This window comes from Juglans regia, chromosome 8, assembly GCF_001411555.2.
Source record: "Juglans regia cultivar Chandler chromosome 8, Walnut 2.0, whole genome shotgun sequence".
Classification (NCBI taxonomy): Eukaryota; Viridiplantae; Streptophyta; class Magnoliopsida; order Fagales; family Juglandaceae; genus Juglans; species Juglans regia.
In genome coordinates, this window is record NC_049908.1 from 5,660,684 (window position 1) to 5,671,131 (window position 10,448).

The window sequence follows — 10,448 nt, forward strand, 5'->3', positions numbered from 1 at the left end:
GGCGTGAAAAATATACACATCGATAAGGTCAAAAAGGGAGAGAGAGAGAGAGAGGGCTGTGTGTGTCTTGTCTGGAAACTGGAAAGTGAGATGTCCTTAGGCCACCAATGAAATCCCACGATAAGAAAGTCGATTCAAATTCTCTCTCTTCAGTCACTATGCTGTGCTTTTAAATCCCATGCATTAAGCTATGTGAATCTATTGATTAAATATGAATGAATACATACATACATACATACATACATACATATATATATATATATTCAAAAAAATCTTTACAACTTCTTAATACTCCACATTATTTTTAATTTTTATTATTTTTTTCTTTTATTATATATTTATTATATAAATAAAAAATAAAAAATTTGAAATAATTTAAAAAAAATAAACTCAAAAATTTTTTTTAAAAAAATATTAAAAATTTAAAAAAATATAAAATGTAAAGTGTGGTAGAAGTTGTATAACAAAACTCATATATATATAAATATATTTATATATATATATATCATTTGTATCTTTAATTTGGCGTTATAGCTTAAAAATGTATGGATGATATGATATCCTTTTAACATATCTCGTCCTACTGATTTATCCTATTTTTGTCATAAATTGACTTTCGTATCATATGCCTCACTTTTCTTCACAGTTGAAATTCTAATATCCAATTTTAGTAGATCAATATACTAAATTAGTCTCTTTTTTTTTTTTTTTGTTCTAAGCAATGGGACAAGGAATTTGAACCCGGATTCTCTCAGTGAAAAATCTTGGGTCAAATGTCACCGAACTTCAAAATGAGTAGTCAAAATTATACTTGGAGTCTCTTGAAATTTTATGTAGTACAAGAAATTCTTTTTCTCAAATCATTTAAATTTTAATTCCTCGCATTTCTATATTCGCTCTAAATTAGTATTACAAATGTATGACTAAAAGATAAATAACATAATTATTTGTCAAAATCATAACAAATTGAAAGTCGGAAGAACGTAGCTTCGAGTCAAGGGATGCCTTTGAGTCTATGTCATGGTTACATATGAATCAAAAGAAATATACAACAAACTCATAACATGTGTTACTAATATGTTGTGGAATAATCTCACATTATTTGTAAATAAGGTCTTGAGTATGTTTATAAAGAATATGCAATCATCTCTTATTGAAACGGTTTTATGAGATGAATTAAGCCTGTGAAAATTTTATGATATCAGAGCTTGTCGCAGGACGAATGGAAATCACACTACTTATCTCGTGATAATGACCATAAAAAATTACTAGCTTGCATGTGAGAGAAGGTGTAGACTGTTGAGGAATAATCTCACATTGTTTATGGATAAGGTCATGGACATGTTTATAAAAAATGAGCAATCCTCTCTTGTTGGACCGGTTTTATGAGATGAGTTAGACCCATAAATTTTTTCACAATATTACACTCTCATTCGGGACTTTATTTTTCTAAAGCAATTGCTTTCAATCTTCATACCTCTCATATGCTAAGTAATTAATCATAAGAGGAATCCCTAATTGTAAAGCTATTGGAATCATGTCTTCTCGTCGTCTTGTAAAACTACCAGATCAATTGAGTCATCAGCTTCCAATATCAAGATGTCGTCGCATCATGAAATATCCCAAGTATTAAACCTAATGATATGGTGAATTTCTTATACCAATGATATAAGCTTTCCATGAGATGAACACAGCAACCAGTACTTAAGAAATAAGAGATAGACTCAGCATGAACATCCATAGACAGATATAGCTATGAATAAATTATGTTACAATGTGGACATTAGAAGAGATAAGAGTGAGTCCAACCGGTCGTATTCTTGTGTTAAAAGAAATATTTTTGGTTACGTCTGGTTGTGATCACGAGCCACAAAGCCATAAACCCAAAATATATATTCTGCTCCTCATGACTTAATTCAACTTTTAGTTTGTGTTGCTACATATCTGTCAGTTTTTTCATTCTTAGTTTTCTTTTTCAATACCACAGCCTTCACGTGCCGCACTACTTCTTATTGAGGAATAATCTCACATTATTTATGGATAAAGTCTTATTCATATTTATAAAGAATGAACAATCCTCTTTTAGAGAATAAGTTTTATGAAATGAGTCGGCCTATGAATTTCTTCATAGTATCAGAGTTTGTCACAAGACGAATGGAGACCCACACTACTTATTCCGTGACAAGAACTAAAAAAAAATATTGGTCTGCACGTGAGGGAGGGTGTTAACGAATAATCTCGCATTGCCTGTGGATAAGGTCTTGGACATGCTTATAAGGAATGACTAACGCTCTCTTGTTGAATCGGTTTTATAAGATGAATTAAACTCATGAATTTCTTCACTTCTTTGATCCACACTTTCTCAACACGTAAATATATATATATATATATATATATATATATATATATATATAGAGTACTGATGGAAAGGAATATTAGTTCTTAAACATTTGTATGATACTTTGTGCCCAAGTTGCTAGGTTACTATGAAATGTATTATACTTGCAAGTCGGTGTTAAATCAAATCTTATCACGTAAGTGATGTACCATTTTACAGGTATAATTTTTTTAATACTAATTCTTAGTACAGACAGTTCGATCGACTCTCACAGTATATTTCCATCTAATACAGTGAATTAAGTTTACCAACTAAATTGTCGCTAACTATCCATACTTAAGAAAATGATCTGGATTTGAATATAATAATAATAAAAAAAGGCATAAAGCTTGTATTGTATTTAGTGAACCAAGCAGCACATCAAAGTTGGACCTGCATGTGTCATTTTCAGTGACCGGCAAAGCTAGAACTCAATGATGAAAGGAGGAAATCTTGTCCAAATCAGCCAAAAATCTAGTTGGAGAAAATTAAAGGATTGTCTCTACACAGGCCAAGGAATTCCGAAAGATCATATGTACTTTAGCTGCTTTTTCAACTTTTAGGAGCGTTCCCTTCTCGGCTGTGAAAAATGTGGGATCACATGCTTTCTCTAACATTCAGCAACGACTGCTTGATTAGGAAGGTGGGATTAATTACTAATTAAGGAGATAATCACGTGGTTTAGTAAGAAGTAAAGCAAGTGGTAATTTGAGATTAAGAGATTACTGAGATCAGAAGTCTCTGGTTCTGATAAATCTAATAAGACATTTTCTTTCAAGTTGACTGGAGGATTCAATTATCTATCTTTTTACACCTTGGTTACCGTTTCTCATGTCTTTCTTTTGTGCAGGTGGGGGAGAGCTGAATCATGGAAACTTCAAAAGAAGATGGCAAGTTTTGGGATTGAAACACATTCTCAGTTGGTCCAATTTGTTGAGGTTCAAATGTTCAATATCCTTCTCCAGATGCCCCTCGACTAGGTGTTTTCTCAAATTGACTAATTATTTCCCAGTTTTGAAGTTCCTCTTTCCACCCCCTCCCTCCTCTTTGTGTGTGCAAGAATAATTCAATCTGACCAGCAATATTGACACCTCATACTCTCATAGATTTGTAGGGTCGTACAAGTTCTGTTTTTTCTTTTCACTAGTAAGACAGATATCAAAATAACAATGTTACTCGATCTTTACTCTTGCAGTTTTGCATTTTTAGTTACACTGGTTGATATGACAAGCTTTAAATAAGAAATATTATTCTCATCAGTTACTATTCATTACTCCATACCTTATGAAAAATATCCCGACACTTTATGAAAAAGTTATAAGTATGAGATGTGAGAATGAATAGTAGTTGATGCATAGTAAACTCCTTTAAATAATACTAAGTCAATTTAAACGAAAACTCAAGTTAGAGATGGAATATTCAAGAAGAACAACAATATTTAAAAAAAAAATAAAATTGGAACATTGCAAGAGTTAAGAGCATAGGAATTTGTAGGCTTTACATCAACAAAAAAAATTTTGAGCACATGGGTCATTTATAATGGCCATAATTACTGATATCTAGGGTAAAACTTGGACTGAATTGGACCACAGACAAAGGTAACTACATTTAACTTAGGATGCTTGTTCTTGGATTCACTGGGAGGTGCTAAAAAAATGGGATTTCTAAAGAGACTTTTGTGACACAAATTTCAAACTCCTACTCTCCCTCCTTTACATATATTTTTTTTCCTGCATTCTTTGAAATGCTCTTTTCTCTACACTCTTTGGAATCCACCCTTTTTGATCTGCTTTTGCCGTTTCACCCTCAAAAGTTTGCTCGTAGCTAGGGACAGTACCAAAGCGACCAAGAACTTTGCTCATATCATATGGTTCGTGTCAGTCTGTGCAAATTTCAAAGACCATATTCCCATCAACCATTATTTTAAGCAGACTGAGAAACACGAGTGAGCTGGTCCCTCCTTCCTCCTTCCTCCCTCAGACTTTTCCTCATTTTCTAACTCTAAAAGAGAGTCTTCCTACTTAACCAAAAAAATAAAAAAAAGAGTCTTCCTGAAGTACTGTTTGAGATCCGAGCTTAACAGAGTGTCATTCATGCATATTTTTTTAACTCATCCATTTGGTTTTTTTTTTTTTTCCTTCCTTAATTTACTGCTACAAGCCGGCCAAGGTCTGTTCATATGTTATCAGGAACGGTGCTTGTACGTTGTAGCTAGCCTTGGGGCCACCCTTTTTTTTAAAACCCTTCTTGATCTTGCATTCAAGATAATAAAATATTAGTGATTCCTGATCAAATTTTGATCCCTTGTGCTCTCGGTTTTAAAGTTTTGATTCCATTTAATGGGTTTAAACTTAAAACACTTGATAGTCATATAAACTATCTACATTTTTCTCTGATTCCATACCCTTGTGTTTACACATATATTAAAGCAATAGTGTCTTCCAAATTAAAGATAGTCATAACATGATCAATATTGTTTTTAGGGAATTAAAGATGTTCTTGAATATGTTGGAAAATTTATATCGTAGCATCAACAATGCATTTGGTTTTATGAAAGAGTAATGTTAGATGTGTAAGTCTCGTAGGCTTGATGTTGAATATCCCCATGCGGAATACAGCAGTGTATGTATATATATATATATATATATGATCATGTGCTGGTTTATGGCTATTGGGTTACACTTACATACGAGCGTGACCTCTAATTTCACATGCTATTAATTATTAAAGTTGGTGAAAACTTCAAATAAGCATTATATATCCTTTTACTGATCAATGACAACTATCATAATCAAACCATTGCACTCTATCCTTACTTAGCAACCTCTTTAACAATACTGGAATATTTTGAGTAACACATGATATCAAATATTATATAAACCCTAGCTAGGAATTAATTAGGATATTATTCCAAGGTCTGGTATTTTTCCTTTGACGTTTCTTCCTATCTCCGGATAAATTAAGGACCACTAAATAAGAGACAGCCATTAATCCAGATCCCTAGCTAGGTAGCTGAATCTGGCTTCAAGGAACTGGCCAAGTTTGGATAATTAAGATTGTCATTAATTAATAATTCTTGATATATATTTAAGCAAGTCTCCTTGAGATTCACCACTGATATAAACTAACTCACCCTCATATATGTATATATATATATATATATATATAAAAGAAAAACCAGCAGCGTTTACTTATTTTACAGATCGGGAGTGAGTCTAATAAACAAAAATATAAATGAAAAATGCAGCAAAATAAAATTAGATTAAAAAAAAAAAAAAAAAGAGTCTCTCTCTCTCTCTCTGTGTGCATTGAGTTTCATGTGAAACAGTGCAACCAAACCAACTCCGTTGTCCGCCATCAAAAGCAGCTTCCAGAACATCCGCCACATCTTCTGTGTGTCTCCACGACAAACCTTAACCGGCCAATCTCTATATTAAAAAAAAACATAAAATTATAAATAAACATCAAAATAAATAAATAAAATCTCCACGTTGAACAAGAAAAAGAAAAAAAAAATATGGTCATGTTCTTTAGGGCTGAATTCTCATTTGTCACAACATTCTAAGATTAGTAATATATTTGATAAACCAGTTTGAGCTGGCAAATTAGTCATCTGTCTTGGCTCAACTTCTGTCTTTATCAAAGTTCTCAAAAAACAGGAAGAAAAAGGCATTGTTGGGTAATGTATGCTTTGTGGGTTTCCGAGTTTTGGTGTTAGGGGCAGTACATGCAGCTTGGGAAAAGTGGGTGGGTTGCTGTTTCTTAGACCAAGGGCTTATTAAAATGTTAATTTTGGTTGATGTTTCTTAATTACTGTTAGTCAAATGCACTCTGATCACCATGGAGATGCTAAACAGCCATAAGATAATGTCATCATCTTAACTAAACTGACATAAAGTACTTCTTCTGCTTCCTTGACCAAATATATTATTCACGTTCATAAACATGATTTCAAATTTTATATATATATTTGCTTGATTTGTCTTCACTCGATCATGTTTCTCTGTTGAGTTTGTCATGCATGCTTTGTTGATGATCAGCTTTGTTCTCTGTGGATTTGTGTCTTCAAGTTATTGCAGTGTTTGGTTGCTAAGAAATATTAGAAAGGGATGCCAAAAACTGAAAATTTGATGATACATTATCATCATGAACTAGTTGTTGGAAAATTGAAACACAAATGTTCTGTAGTTGATAGAATTGAAATTGAAATGGACATGTAACCTTATTAATTCATATATACGGTTGACAGCATTTATATGGTATTCCATAAGGTCCAAATTCAGTTCAATCCTTATAAGTCACTTAGGATATTTTATAAAATCTCAAGACAACATTACCCACCCCTATGATCTCTATCTAGGGCTGCAACCGAGTCAATTTTTCAATGAATATTGAACCAAGATTTGGAAGAGATTAATTTATAATATTTTTATAATTATTTTACAACTCTTTCCTACCAGATTAGCTCGTATTATAATTTAATGTTAGATACTTTGAAAGAAGGAAGGAAGGAAGAATTTCAAGCAGAGCTATTTGCAGCCCTAAATAACATAGTTAGTTGCTTACATGGTCAGCCCTAGCTCCATCCAGGCTGAAGCTTATCTAGACGCCACAACAACATGAAATTTCCAGCTATTTCCTTGAACCCTATATGCATGCAGCAGCAGCAGTTGTGATTTCTAAACTATAGGCAAGCCGCAAGGTAAACAGCAAGTAAATGATAGATTATATATGCATTAGAAATGAATATTTTAAAATTTAGGCACCATTTGGATATTGAAAGTGTTTCATCTTATCTCAACATTACAAATTTCCACACAAAATATTATAAACAATTCAACTTTTTCAAATCTCTAAACAATAATGATATTTTATTTAACTTTTAACTTTTTATCTAAAACTATCTCATTTCATTGCACTATCAAAACCGTACCTTAATCCATGCAAGGCAAAAAACATAGCGAAAGAGGGCTAGTCATAACGCACACTTTCTTTGCTTCAACTCTATTTCCCACTTAAAAAGGATAAAACCAGAAATTTTGATAATACATAGCTAGCACGTACTCTTGAAATCTACCCTTTCCATACCAATCCCAAAAATCTTAAGAACAAGTTTAGGTTTTGAATGTTTAAGACATGATATGGGCTGATACCCAGAATCTTTCCATATATTACACACTTTTTAATCAGCACACAAATGACATTCCAAGCCACCACCTCCTCCAGAAGAAGAATAGGACCATCAACCATCGAGCTTACAATTCCTTGTTCTATGGCTCGTCTAACTGGTCCTGCAGAAAGGCAAACACATAACCACATGTTAAATCCTGATCAAGTGATTTATCCAGTCTTTGAAGCTCATGGTATTTTTCCTTGGGGGGGGGGACTGACCTGTGCATCAGAAGTCCAAAGTGTTAGGTTGTCCCTTAAAAGTTGCATAATGAGAGTGCTGTCCTTGTATGATTCTTCTCCCAAAGTGTCTAGCTCAGCAATGGCCTCCTCAAATGCCTTAAAAAAGGCAAAACAATTCAAAGAATTTTTAACATTTATGGATGGAAAACAAGGATGGCATTTTTCCCCATGAAAACGCAGAACATGAAGACTCCCGATTGCAAAAGGATAGCAATGTAATTGATGCTGCTAAAGCCACAATGTTGTATATATTTATTTATGTACAATAGGAAAGCTACCATGGCAATATGTATTTAAGCTTTATGTGTATGACTCATTACATCTAGTGCAGCTTATTTCTTGCAGAATAGTAGCAATATACTCGGCGGACATGATCTGTAACTAGAATACAGTAGATCAAGCATAAAATTTATACTTTCATATATGCGATTTGTCCTTCATCTCACTCAAGATGAAGCACATGGTGAAATTAGCAATTCACTGACAATTATGTTGCTAACGAGTAGGGGCTTCAACATCACCATGGGATCCAACAATTCTGTGAATCATGCAAAATATCAAGCAATGGAAAAGAAAACAGAAGACCAGCAACCGAGTGGATGTATCTGTGCATCTTATTAGTGTATTTTCTACCCATGGCCTAGCATCATCACCATCCCATAAGTTTTCCATATGAATTTTAATCACTCTTTGCAGCAAAAGGATAAAAGCTTTTGGATAGTTTAAAAAGGACTATTGACCCGATCAGAATGGACTACAAACTACAAGCTGCAAGCTAATGTACTCCAAATTAAGACATGTGAACCAATCAATTCCTTCAACTATCATAACCATCTGAATGATACTCGGCATTTTTGGCTTCATAATTTTTTTTTCACACGTGCACACAGGCATGCACAACAGGCAGAGAGAAGCATGGATTTAGTGATTGATTGTTTTGTTTTGTTCTTTTTTTTTTTTTTTTTGCTAGGAGATCACGCAAGTGATTGGTAACCAAACCTCACATTAATTTGGTAAAAAACTAACCTTGATTATACAAAATTATAATTGTGATCGTAATGAGCGCAGAGTTCAAGTTCATCAACCTTTTTTTTGCAAGGGAAAGGGAGGGGTGAGGGGTTGATTTTTGTTAATAAATATAGCTATTAGTTAAACTTGGGTCATATATGTCATAACATTTGTGGGGCCACTTCTATTTTTTATCGAGGGTCTATGTGTACAAATAACGACTTTCTAAATCCAAATATATGAAAGCCGTGAGCCAAATATATGTTCACATTAATCTTCTATGTCTATAGCTGACAAAAAAGTACTAAAATCAATGGTATTGGAATCTTCAAACAACTTTGCAGAGATAAACTCGACCCAGCTCCACTCAACCAAATACCATAATTAGCTTAGCTCCGCCGAATCATTTAACTCAAAATCTAGAAAAGGACTTGACAAAGAGAAATTATTTTTTTAGATATTTCAAGAGTAATGGGATATGAAGCATACCTGTTTAGCCATGTTACACGCTTTATCTGACTGATTGAGAATCTCGAAGTAGAAAACAGAGAAATTGAGCGCTAGACCCAACCTGATCGGATGCGTTGGAGCAAGATCTGCGGCCGCAACATCCTTAACAAGCACCAACAAGCACGATATGAGAAAATCCAATTCCAAAACACGTAAAAATGGAAACCCCACATGCCAACCCTACTGAATCTAACCACAACCACCGTGCCTTGAAAATGGATCAATATTCCCAATTTCCAATCATTCTTGAATCTGTTTTTAAGGAAAATAAGTGAAAGAGAGTTCCCATTGTTTCAATTTCTTAAGCGCCCTGTCTAGTTATATTTTAGTTATTTCAGATCCTTGATAGTTTGGATCTCGATTCAAGTCCAGAGCGCCTTTTACTAAATCCACAAAAATTTCTACTTCCGTTTCGTTTTTCCCTCACTATCTGAGCAACCAAACACTGAGAAAAGCTGCAAGAGTACCTGAGCAGCCTTGTACGAGAGCATGGTATCCTCGGCAGCGGCTTTCCTCTCATCCCCGGACTTGAACTCGGCCAAGTAGCGATGGTAATCCCCCTTCATCTTCAAATAGAAGACCTTGGACTCGCTGGAGGAGGCCGAGGGCACGAGATTGGAGTCGAGGAGCCCAAGAATGCTGTCGCAGACCTGGGAGAGCTCGGACTCAACCTTGGATCTATAGTCTTTGACTAGGGTAACGTGTTCCTCGTTCTTCCGCCCCTCCTCTTTCTGCTCTATCGAGGAGACGATACGCCACGCGGCTCGGAGAGAGCCGATGACGTTCTTGTAGGCCACAGAGAGCAGGTTCCGCTCTTCAACGGAGAGCTCCGATGCCGGTGTCGAGCCGAGCACCAGCTTCTGCATGAACTGGACCATTTCCTCATAACGCTCGGCTTGCTCGGACAGCTTCGCCAGAAACACGTACTGGTCTCGCGTAAGGTTTTCGGGAATCGTCGAAGCCATTGTCGGAGATAGAGGGAAAGAGAGAATCGCAGAAGAAAGAGAGGGGGTGGGGGAATTGTAGAGAAGAGAGAGGGAGGCGGGTCTGAATTTCGTTCGATATCTTTTGACCACGATTGAAATCTGTGTTGCGTGAATTTTGCACGATTTCCAATTTTCCATTTATCTATCTGCCTTTA

The 10,448-nt window shown here is 34.8% G+C and overlaps 1 protein-coding gene across 1 annotated transcript; it reads right to left on the reverse strand.

The window, feature by feature from the left end:
• Positions 1 to 7,337: 7,337 nt before the first annotated feature.
• On the reverse strand, positions 7,338 to 10,332 carry LOC109001155 (14-3-3-like protein B). The gene is made up of 4 exons (XM_018978309.2): positions 9,775 to 10,332; positions 9,287 to 9,409; positions 7,769 to 7,885; positions 7,338 to 7,668 (listed from the first exon to the last, which is right to left on the reverse strand). The coding sequence occupies exons 1-4, from the start codon at positions 10,270 to 10,272 to the stop codon at positions 7,648 to 7,650; spliced, it is 759 nt and encodes a 252-aa protein (XP_018833854.1). The 5' UTR covers positions 10,273 to 10,332; the 3' UTR covers positions 7,338 to 7,647.
• Between the last annotated feature and the right edge of the window lie 116 nt (positions 10,333 to 10,448).

Coding starts and splice junctions, on each gene's coding strand:
- LOC109001155 (XM_018978309.2), bottom strand. CDS start 10,272: ATGGCTTCGACGATTCCCGAAAACCTTACGCGAGACCAGTACGTGTTT. Junction 9,410..9,774: donor TCTCGTACAAGGCTGCTCAG/GTACTCTTGCAG, acceptor GTGCTTGTTAAG/GATGTTGCGGCCGCAGATCT. Junction 7,669..7,768: donor TTTGGACTTCTGATGCACAG/GTCAGTCCCCCC, acceptor GCCTTTCTGCAG/GACCAGTTAGACGAGCCATA.